At 45.1% G+C, this 11,994-nt stretch overlaps 1 protein-coding gene across 3 annotated transcripts in view; it reads right to left on the reverse strand.

Annotated features, from left to right (window-relative positions):
- Nucleotides 1–5,952: 5,952 nt before the first annotated feature.
- The window catches only part of ints13 (integrator complex subunit 13), a 73,767-nt gene continuing 67,725 nt past the window's right edge, over nt 5,953–11,994 (reverse strand). For all 3 annotated transcript variants that reach the window (XM_086009955.1, XM_086009953.1, XM_086009954.1), the window contains 4 exons: nt 10,598–10,828; nt 8,442–8,581; nt 6,912–7,047; nt 5,953–6,295 (listed from right to left, as the gene is read on the reverse strand). In XM_086009955.1, the coding sequence (XP_085866081.1) occupies nt 6,256–6,295; nt 6,912–7,047; nt 8,442–8,581; nt 10,598–10,828 (547 nt within the window). In that variant the 3' untranslated portion in view covers nt 5,953–6,255. The remainder of the gene's footprint in view (nt 6,296–6,911; nt 7,048–8,441; nt 8,582–10,597; nt 10,829–11,994) is intronic.

Consider the following 11,994-nt stretch of genomic DNA (forward strand, 5'->3'; position numbering starts at 1 on the left):
AGATAGCGGAAAGGCTTGCCATAATTTTCCAATCTTCCCTAGATGTGGGGGAGGTGCCTGAGGATTGGAAAGTGGCAAATGTGACACCATTGTGCATCCAGGAGAGCTTTTTGAGCCAACATGTAGAAAGTCCTACAAGAGAGGGGGCGGTACTGGACCTAATTCTAGGGAATGTAGCCGGGCAAGTGGTGGAAGTGTCAGTAGGAGAGCATTTTGGCGACAGTAACCATAATTCGGTGAGATTTAAGGTGGTCATGGAAAAAGACAAAGACGGCCCGGAAATAAGGGTTCTAAATTGGGGGAAGGCCGATTTTAATATGATAAGGCAGGATCTGGCCAAAGTGGACTGGGAGCAGCTACTTATAGGAAAATCCACATCAAAACAGTGGGAGACTTTCAGAAGGGAAATAGAGAGAGTACAACGCCAACATGTTCCTGTAAAGGTCAAGGGTGGGACCAACAAGCAAAGGGAACCTTGGATGACAAGGGATATACAAAAATGCATTAGGAAAAAAAGGGGGGCTTTTGGCAGTTACAAAAGACTAAAGACGGAGGAAGCCCTAGAGGAGTATAAAAAGTGCAGGGGCATACTTAAAAAAGAAATTAGGAGGGCGAGGAGGGGCCATGAAATAACACTGGCGAGCAAAATAAAGGAAAATCCTAAGATGTTTTATAAGTATATTAAGGGCAAGAGGATAACCAGGGAAAGGGTAGGGCCCATTAGGGACCAAAGTGGCAATCTGTGTGTAGAGCCAGATGATGTAGGCGGGGTTTTAAATGAATTTTTTGCATCTGTGTTCACTATGGAGAAAGACGATGTAGACATAGAAATCGGGCAAGGGGACTGTGACATATTGAACATATTAGCATCGAGAGGGAGGAGGTACTAGCGGTTTTAGCAGGCCAAAAAGTGGATAAATCCCCAGGCCCGGACGAGATGTATCCCAGGCTGTTGTATGAGGCAAAGGAGGAGATTGCAGGGGCTCTGACACAAATTTTCAGAACCTCTCTGGCCACAGGGGATGTACCAGAGGACTGGAAAACAGCTAACGTAGTACCATTATACAAGAAGGGTAGCAGGGATAAACCAGGGAATTACAGGCCAGTGAGCCGAACATCTGTGGTAGGGAAATTATTGGAAAAAATTCTGAGGGCCAAAATTAGTCTCCACTTGGAGAGGCAAGGATTAATCGGGGATAGTCAGCATGGCTTTGTCAAGGGTAAATCATGTCTGACAAATCTGATTGAATTTTTCGAGGGGGTGACTAGGTGTGTGGATGAGGGAAATGCTGTGGATGTGGTTTACATGGACTTCAGCAAAGCTTTTGACAAAGTCCCGCATAGGAGACTGGTCAAGAAGGTAAGAGCCCATGGGATCCAGGGTGCCTTGGCGCGTTGGATCCTAAACTGGCTGAATGGCAGGAGGCAGAGGGTGATGGTCGAAGGTTGCTTTTGTGACTAGAAGCCTGTGTCCAGTGGGGTACCTCAGGGATCGGTGCTGGGTCCCTTGCTGTTTGTGATCTACATAAATGATTTGGATGAGAATGTAAAAGGTATGGTCAGTAAGTTCGCAGATGACACGAAAGTTGGTGGGGTGGTAAATTGCGAGGAGGAAAGTCTCAGGCTACAGGACGATATAAACGGGTTGGTCAGATGGGCGGAAAAGTGGCAAATGGAATTTAACCCTGAAAAGTGTGAGGTGATGCATTTTGGACGGACAAATAAGGCAAGGGAATACACAATGAGTGGTAGGACCCTAGGAAGTACAGAGGGTCAGAGGGACCTTGGTGTACATGTACATAGATCCCTGAAGGGATGATGGAGCTGTACAAAACGCTGGTGAGGCCACAGCTGGAGTACTGTGTGCAGTTCTGGTCGCCTCACTATAGGAAGGATGTGATTGCTTTGGAGAGGGTGCAGAGAAGATTCACCAGAATGTTACCTGGGATGGAGCGCCTCAGCTATGAAGAAAGACTAAACAGGCTGGGGTTGTTTTCCTTGGAGCAAAGAAGGCTGAGGGGGGACCTGATTGAGGTGTACAAAATGATGAGGGGCGTAGATAAAGAGGAACTTTTCCCCTTAGTAGGGGGGTCAATAACAAGGGGGCATAGATTCAGGGTAAGGGGCAGGAGATTTAGAGGGGATTTGAGGAGGAACTTTTTCACCCAGAGGGTGGTTGGAGTCTGGAACTCACTGCCTGAAAGGGTGGTAGAGGCAGGAACCCTCACAACATTCAAGAAGCATTTGGATGAGCACTTGAAATGCCACTGCATACAAGGCTATGGACCAAATGCTGGAAAATGGGATTAGACTGGACAGGGATTGATGGACGGCGCAGACACGATGGGCCGAAGGGCCTCTTTCTGTGCTGTGTAACTCTATGATATATAAATGACCTGGATATTGGAATAGAGTAGAATTTCTAAATTTGCTGATGACACCAAACTCGGGGGTGTGGCAAACAGTGAGGATGATACCAATCGATTGCAACAGGACATAGAAAGGCGAGCAGAATGGGCAGACACGTGGCAGATGGAATTTAACAGAGAAGTGTGAGGTGATGTATTTTGGCAGAAGGAACAGGGAGAGGCAATATACACTTAATGGCAGAGTTTTAAAAAGTGTGCAGGGACAGAGGGACCTGGGAGTTAATGTGCATAGGTCCCTGAAGGTGGCAGGACATATTGAGAGAGTGGTTAGCAAAGCATATGGGATCTTGGGCTTCATAAATAGAGGTATTGAGTACAAAAGTAGAGAAGTTATGCTGAACCTTTATAAAGTGGTTAGGCCACAACTGGAGTATTGCATCCAGTTCTGGTCACCACACTTTAGGAAGGATGTGAAGGCCCTCGAGAGGGTGCAGAGGAGATTTACCAGAATGGTTCCGGGGATGGGGGATCTTAGCTACAAGGACAGGTTGGAGAAGCTGGATTTGTTTTCATTAGAGCAAAGGGGTTGAGGGGTGATTTGATAGAGGTGTACAAGATTATGACAGGATTGGATAAGCTAGATGGGGAAAGGCTGTTCCCACTAGTTAATGGTAGAAGGACTAGGGGACACAGATTTAAGGTTTTGGGCACGAGATGTGAGGAAAAACCTTTTTACGCAGTGAGTGGTGAGAACCTGGAATTCGCTGCTGACGGAAGTGGTGGAAGCGGAGACACTCAATGTTTTCAAGGGAAGACTGGATAGGCATTTGAGGGAAATAAACTCGCAGGGCTACGGGGATAGAGCGGGGGAATGGGACTGACTGGATTGCTCTACAGAGAGCTGGCACGGACTTGATGTGCCGAATGGCCTCCTTCTGTGCCGTTATGACTGCTCTGGAGTAGATTTTCAGAATTTTCAAGAAACCAACCGAAAGTGACTAAGCATGGCGTTAGATATTGGTTTACGATCTGTACATCGAGGTCCACAGGTGGCAGACCCAAGCGACGCTACCGGCTGCTCCTACCTGTGCACAGGAGGTGTACTGCCAATGCTCCCCTCCTGGTTGGCTCATTTTAAATGCTAGGAGAAAGCTAGTGAGAGCAGCAGCCCTTAAAAGTAATTCACAAGTGCCCAGGCAGTCTATTGGGACACTTTTCAAACTTGGCTTTACACGCGGCTGGAGTGATTCTACACCTGGTGTAAAGCCTAGCTGGTAGGGCAATATCCGCTAGAGGTGACCTTGCAACTTTCAGCTTCAACACACTCAGGGGGTCAGATTGCTTTCCGAGTTACACTTCCATTCTTGCGCCAACATACACCAGACACTACTTGGCACCAATACAAAAATCAGTGTATAATGACACTGCAAGTCTCCGACTTTACTTTCCTATTTGCAGTGAAAACCACTAGCGCTCCCCTCAGCCAAGATGAGGAGCGGTGTAAAGAATATCAGGCACTCGCTCGTGACATAATACTCTGTGGCACAATAAATGGAAACAGTAAGAATGGTTAATTACAGAACAGCATTTGCAATGCTAATCACTTTTTTTTTGGCAATGTCCATTTAGGTCAGACTAACAAGTCTCCAACTGTAGTCAACCCAATTGAATTCATCTTGGCAACAGTAGGACAAAGATTTCATTATTCAATACCTGCAGACACATTTTTTGATCAAGAAGATGGAAATGCCAGAAACCTAACTCTGACAGTCGCTTCAGTCGATGGATCCCCTTCAGGAAGAGAGTCCTGGGTGAGATTTAATCAGTCACGGAGTACTCTGTTTGGATATCCACTGGAGACGGACTATCAGTATTCACCACAAGAGTTTGTCTTAACTGCTACTGATTCAGGTGGACTTATTGTTCAAGAAGGCTTTGTGATCGAACTCCGGCTATCAGATTACACACCCTGCCACTTGTACACAGTCAGAACAAAAAACAGTTACCATTCTTTTCTTCGAGATCGAGGGAGAGTAGTCTACTTCCTAGAAAAACTTGCCAAGTATCTGAACAACTCCAGTAGTGAGGACATTGTCCTCTTCTCCATAAAACCAGGTTCCACACTAGTATCGTGGTACAACAATTCCTTGTGCTCAGCTAGCAAAGGCATTTTAAAGGAATGCCCAGTAAGGACCATTCAAAGGTTGCTCAAACTAATCCGCTTGCCAGATGGCTGTGCACGTCCATCTTTTGTTGAGGCGATGTTACCAGAGTACAGAATTCAAACAGTTGAGAATGTCACTTATGGTGGAGCCTGCCTGCCTATAATGCCCACAGCAGGTCTGAATACGACGATTATTCAACCTCGCAGCTCTTACTTGCTGACGACCGTCTGGCCCGCCATTCTCACAGTCTTGCTTGTTATTCTTCTAATTGCCCTGTTAGTTACGATCTATTGCTTCTGCAGATACTCAGAGAAGGTCCTCCCATCCGAGGAAATGAGCTTTCAAGAAAACCGGCCAACTGCACGCAGTCAGCACTTCGAGATGGACGCACTGAGACCGAGAAAGCCACCCATGTTCATTCCTGAGGCACCCCCGCCATCACAACTGTGGGCAAAACTTCCTTCACCTCCACCATATCAGCAAGTACACTTAACACCCAGTAACATACAACACAATACACCATCCCGCATCAGAGTGCCTAGATTACAACCTGAGCCACCAAGATATCAATTGCCTCCTCCTTATGAGCTGCAATCCAAAAAACCACCATCTCAAAAAATGCACATGAATAAAATCTAATTTAGTAAGTTTTAAATTATTTTGAAACTGCATAATGTGATACCCGTCAGGACAGAAAACATATATATTTAAAAATTAATCTTAAATGTGCAATGCTAGAACAGAATGTGTGGGTTTTCACATAAAACAAACTTGTAGCACAAGCCAAAAGTCAATGAATGTTCGCAAACCAAATGGTGTAAAATTACTGCTGATTGGCTGATCCGTTCCTCTGTATTGGAGACAAAAGGATTCTTGTGTCAAATTGCCCTAGAACAAATTCAACCGTCATGTTTTTAACCAGCCTAACATGACTGTATTACCATCCTGCGGACAGCTAAAGAACTGGCTTTCTTCTAAGAGTGCAGAAAAGTCTCGTCGGTGTTTAACAGACTTGTGCGAGGTACGGCAGTGTAGTTATAGCACTGGGCTAGCAATCTACAGGTTGCGAGTTCAAATCCCACCATGGCAAGTGAGACCGAATGTGGTCATTTGTGGGAAAACCACGACAGCTGCCGGATTTTCATAAAAATTAATGTCCTTCACACGACGCCAGTCCTACCCCAATGTGGCTGGCTCGTAATGCCCTCGGAAGGGGCCGAGCAAGCCCCTCAAGCTGCAAGTCACCATCTCAGATGATCAATAAATGCACCACCCTTATCCCAAGAACAAAATGATAAATAACAAAGTGGTAAGTTAGATACAGTAGAGCAGTGAACCATGCTCTGTGACAAGTTGTGTGGATGTGGATAGAGCACTCAGGAATAGCATTTTTAATAAGTAGAGCACTGAAATGTGTGTAGAGGCATAACTTTTATTTTTGAACAATGTAACCTTTATGTAAATACTGTCTAAAATTGTCAATGTATTTTGCAGTAGAAAATGCCAACTTTAATAAAGAGTAAAATTCTTCTTGATCTTCGTACACAGCACAAACTTGTAATCTGTGTACAATTTGTTACAAGTCATTTCAACAGCAGCATTTTGGGAGACTGAGGTTGATTTCCTTAAAAGGTTTCAGGTCTTTTGTGGGAATTATTAATTTACAAACAGCATGACAGCTGACCTGGCTCTTCTGAAAGTCCTTGCGTTGAAGCATCTCTTCATTGCCTGCTGGCTTTACCGTTTTCATGTGTATCCGTTCTGTAACACAAAAAAACTTGCCAATATAGAGACACTATACTACAAAGTAATGTCTTACTAGTATTACTGCGCCACAAACATCTTACAAATACAGGAAACTTTCGTTTATCCGGAGGTTAAATGTCCGGAAAGCTCTATCTACCGGCAAAATTCAGGAGTCGGTTCAGATAATTGTTTTTCTTTTCGTTGCTTCTTTTCTCCAGTCCTGGCTCTGCAAGCGTCTCTGTAGCTAAGCAACAGCTTCAGCTAGACGCTTGCAAGCTGCGCCGACAGTTTTGTAGCTGTTGCTAAGCAACAGGGTTTGTTGCTTCACACGGAGCTCTGAGCTCCGTATGTTTTAACATTAGCGCTGGTTTCTACGGCAGTTTTGATCTAACGGCACCAGCTCGGTCCCGTCGGTGCCGGATACCAGAAAGTTTCCTGTATTTGAACTACAAAGCAACGTTATACAAATATTACATAGAATTACAGTAACACGAATCAAAATAAGACTAATCGTAAAAACCAGCCTTCAAAGAGAATGACTGGCGTTTATCTAACTTTTTACCATGCAATGAATAGCCTAGACTTACTAAGCATATGCAGAGATACACAAAAACACGAGATGACTACTGACCCATTTTCTTCCTTAAGATGCTGGTACAACTCAGCCTTGTTGTTAACAGAACTCAAGCGGCCAGCAAATTCTTGATGCTTTCTTGAATTTGCTGTATTGATCCTATTAGTCCACATAGTGAGCAAGGAAACTGGGCCTGGAGATTGTTGAGAGACAGGGGTAAAAAGTCAGTGCCTATGTAAAACAATACAAATATATTACAGCTCCCTATCTGCATCTATAAACATGTAACACATGGCATGGCCTAAAACCAGAGCCCCTCGTATTCTGCGAACTGTTCCAATGAATTTTAATCTCAGCAGCTATACTTCACAATTTTCCCGTGGACGACAGGGCGAGCGGGACAGACAGAGACATTTTTCTTATGTCAATTGCTCATCGCCACCGAGTCCAATTTCTGTTCAATACATCACAAATTGCCAGAAACCCTTTCTAATGTTGTATCTATATTAATCTTACATCTGTGTACTTCCTGTCTAGAAAACCCTACTTCCTGTTATCACATTTTTGTCACACTTGAGTTAACCGTTTACCATTATATATTCCTGTCCACATTGTAACAGAAATTGTCAATCTGAACTGGTCATACAACATTTACACCCTCCCTCCAGTAGTGGCGCTATAGCACGTCAGTTTTGCATCTCCCAGCTCCTCAGCCTGTACTGCAGAGAAACTCACTATTGCCCCATTTGGGGCGCTAATTTTTTAAAGTTTGAAAATTAGTGCCAGGCGCTAACAATTTCAAACTTTTGAAAAATTCACCGTTTGCGCTCCAAGAAGGAAGTGGCGCGCTAAATCACGCTCTGCACTTCCTTCTTGGGGCGCAATCGGCAGCAGGCGGGGCGGAGACTTCAACAGCGCCGCACACTGGGTAAGTTTTGTTTTACTTATCTCGGCCACCTCGCCTTTAATCATCACCCCCGAAGTGGTTGGCCACCCGATACACGCCTCCTGCAGCGGTCGGTGTTTTCAACCGGCGCTGCTGCGGGGGGGCGGAAGTCAATTTCGGGTCCGGGGCGCTACTGGGGCGACGATGTCACGATCTCCGGGCGAAGGAGATCGGGGCGCAATGCCGTGGCGCCACCGCAAAACTCCCACCGAATATGGCGGGAGTCGATGTCAGCGCCGCGCCCGGTCGCCAATCCATTTGCGCCCCCTACACTCCAAGCAACGCTACTTCTCGGCTTTCCAAATTGCTGCAAGTTTTGTTATTTCATTTTATATATTTTTTTATAGTTAAACTCCTACATAAAAATAATAGGTACGACTGTCACATGGGGAGCGAATTACATCTACGCACCCTGGCCTCATCATCCTCCATCCTCCACGTAGTCTAAATCCGTCCCTCACCATGTGCAACGCCCCAAAAGGTTATATTATAAAGAACAAATTCGTAGGACTATTTTTTACACCAGTAGGATGTCACAGGTTCAGATGACATTTTGAAACATGCTAGATTAATTTACTGCTTTGAGCGCACACTGTATAGAACATGGAATAATAGGTACCTAGTGGCAACAACACAATCACCTTTAACTTTCTCGAGAGGCTGTATCTCTCCTATGCTGACCCGGGGTTTTTTGTTCAGTGGTTCAGGCGAGTCGGGAGAGTCCTTGATTATCTCAGCTTCAGCCAGCTCCTCCTTCTCCCGTTCCAGCGCTCCTTTTAACCTTTACAAACAAGTTCCAAATCTCCATCATTTGTGGCCGTGCACAGATAGCATCAAATCACGCTAACGTTCACAAGATAACTCACGTTGGCGTAACATCAAACCTCAAAACAAAGGGGTGCAGCATTTCGGAGCACCATCATGTTACACTAGAGCAGTGGGTGCTGGGCCAAACGCCAGCGTTGTTGTCGGGAGGGGTCGAGCAGAGGTTGTGTGACCATCTCTCCTCCATGAAGATAATAGAGAGTGTCACCCCCGAGTTTATTTTATATATTTGTTCTTAGGATGTGGGTGTAACCAACAAGGCAGGATTTATTCCCCATTCCTAGTTCCCATGAGGCCATTAAAAGTCAACCGCATAGTGTGGGACTGGAGGCCGGACCGGGTAGGGCATCAGTGAACCAGCTGGGTTTTTACAACTAAACAGCAGCTTTCGTGGTCAGTTTTCTCTAGTGCTAGTCCATAAATTACCAGATTAATTGAATTCAATTTCACAACTTGCCATGGTAGGATTTAAACTCATGACCTCTGGGTTCCCAGTCCAGTACCAGAACCAGAACCACTAGGTTATGGCACCCTCGACATGTCTCCAGGCAAGCAGCTCACACTGGCACTAGAGGATACCTTGATGGAGGTTACCTGCCCACCCTCGATAGCGCCATAGCTGGCGGAGACCAGTGAGAGTGGGGGTGCAAGGAGGAAAGTAAAATCTATACAGCATGATCAATTTGCTTTTGGCCATTTAGATTTCACAGCATAACATTTATTTTCATAAACATACTAATAGCATAATGCAATTTGCCAGCTCTACACGTTGGATGGTTTATACTTCAAAGTGCTCCGTTTAAAGTTCGCTAATCTCCCGTCGCTGACCAGGCTGGAACTATCCTGCACCAATTAGGTACATGGGAAGTGCTGCTGGAACTCAGCGCTCTATAATTCTGACCCACCCATACTTTTCTCTGAAGCAACGTACACCATAGTTATTGTGTAATGTATTGCACAAATTATTACACTGACGGGACGTGGCACTTCCATACCGAGACTGTCCACAGAGATCAGTCAGCTTTGCCCAGCTTCTCTCCTGCTGAATTTCCCGTCTGGAACCGTAACCGAGAAGTGTAATAGGTAACTGCACCGTAAGGAAGTGCAAACTACTCACTGAACACCTCTTCCTGTCCGAAATACCCCGGCACGCTTAGTTAACACGCTGGTAATTGACACTAACGCTGATGGCAAATGGTTTGCGCTACTTGCCCAATTTAAACCATTGCCTGATTTAAATGTGGGCTGTTTACGTAGCGGGGACTGCATTTACAAACTCAAAATCGTGAACTCAGCGCACCCTGGAAGTCCTGCCTTTCTGACCAAGAGCAGTGTAAAACTGTTATTGCATGGTGTGAGTGTAAGTAACAGGCCAGGTATATATCCTGCTGTGTTTTTATCTGTAAGCAAATTTTGTCGTTAATAAGGGTAAGGGATGCTCTTAAATGGAGGAAACAACCTTTTTGTCTTTAGCACTCTCCCGATCAGCGGCGCCACAGGTTCGCTACAGCACAGGCGATCTCCCGATCAGCCATACCATGCAAGATCTGTCTATACTTAGTTCCAGCTTCCAGAGAGTGCCCCTAGAGTAAAACCATGACATTTTCTTCTCCCATAGCGTCCTTATGTGAGCGGTATTGCCCAATCGGTGGTGAATTATGAGTAGCCCTGTACTAGGGAACACTTCATTCTGTGCATGCGCGAAGTCTGCACTCCCAGCCTGTAGCGCGGGTTACTGGCACCCTTCAGTTGATGTAGCGGGAGTGGTTAAGCAAGGAGGGACATCCTAATCGGAGGCCTTTATGTCAGCAATAAAATGGAGGCCTTTAAAAAAAAATAATTGATGCCTTTTAAAAGATTTATTTTCTTCATTGAAGAGGAGTTATTTAAAACAAAAATATCCTCCCCTTTTAAGCAAAGCATTACTTAATTGGCACCCATGGCCTCTTCATTTTGATGATACTGTACTCACCGCTCAGAATCTTGCCAGGCTTTGTCAGGCTCGTAGTCTTTCACTACCTTTTCCGATTTATCTTCTTTATCTTCTCTCTTCCTCCGGGTCTTCTTGCGTTCCTCCTCTTCAGGAGGCTTGCTCCGGCAAGCCAGCAGACATTCCAGCACTCGCTGGTGCTTCTCAGAGTTGTTTAAGTGCGCTCTGACCAGGGTTTCCAACTCGTTCCACATTATCCGGTACTGTTCATCTCTGCAAGGGAAAGAATTAGAAGCACACTAGTTATTACTGGCCAAAAAGAAAAAAAATCAAAATGCCACCATTTAATTCTGGCAGTGCACTGTGGTGTCATGACCCACTATCAATGTATTTTCACTTTACAGTTGAACATTTGTAACCCAGCAAAGACTCCACGTGCACGGCCTTTCAGCAGCTCTCTCTGCAGAGGTGCTGCTGAATGTATAATCCATGTCGCGGCGTATAACACCACTTCTAACAGCACCATATACCTCTATAATGCTTTAGGGGTCACCATTTTTTGTAACTTTTATTTTAGAAAGGTTGCATATAGTGGCACCAAAAATCCCAGACAGAATGGCGATGATTAGGTAATTCCCCCATCAATCACACCTCGAGACGGCACTGTTGTAAGTGACTGGGATTGATTTTGCACACATAATTTGTATTATGTAACTATCCTCACTGAATTGTGCTGGAGAAATTGTTCTGCTTTTAATCGGGAGACTCTCTGTTCGCTGCAAGTCCTGCCATAAGTCCCGCCCCACCTCCAGCTCATTGGCTGACACAGTGGCGCCAATACTCACTCCAATTTTTCAAACAAATATTAAAAGTATACATCTAGCATCTTCAAAAAACCCACTAAAATAGAGAGACACAATAAGTTTGAAGATAATTGCAGAGGTTTAAAGCAGGTTAAACGAAGCACAAAAGCTTAATCCAAAGCTATATGATGGGAGAGCCGAGCCCTGGTAAGAATGGGTCCATTGTGACATACAAGCTCCGAGCTACCAAAGGTAACTGAGCCAGTAAAAACAGAGTCAACCAAGCTGGACTGAATTGAAGACAGTCGCCTCACAAGAAATAGCAACTGACAGAAGCCAAAGGAAAATCCTACCGCAGAAAACAGTAGCAACATGTAGAATAAAGGGGGTGCAACTGAACAACGGTTGGCATGGGGGAGAAAGATTACAACAACCCCCATATTCCTGCTTTATCAACAAGTGGAGTTAATAACCCCCTAGAAAGTCACTTGTACAGAAACAAATTTAAGTAACAGTTCAAGTCCAACCCTTCTCACGCTGAAAGCTCACACCACTAAATAGACGTCAGTGCGTACATCCCCACGAGACAGCTCACAGTTTGGCCTTGTTTATGCTCAAGTAACTAAGACAGAGTCC

The sequence above is a fragment of the Somniosus microcephalus genome, chromosome 17, assembly GCF_052327205.1.
Source record: "Somniosus microcephalus isolate GS21.2 chromosome 17, FLI_Smic_1.0, whole genome shotgun sequence".
NCBI lineage: Eukaryota > Metazoa > Chordata > Chondrichthyes > Squaliformes > Somniosidae > Somniosus > Somniosus microcephalus.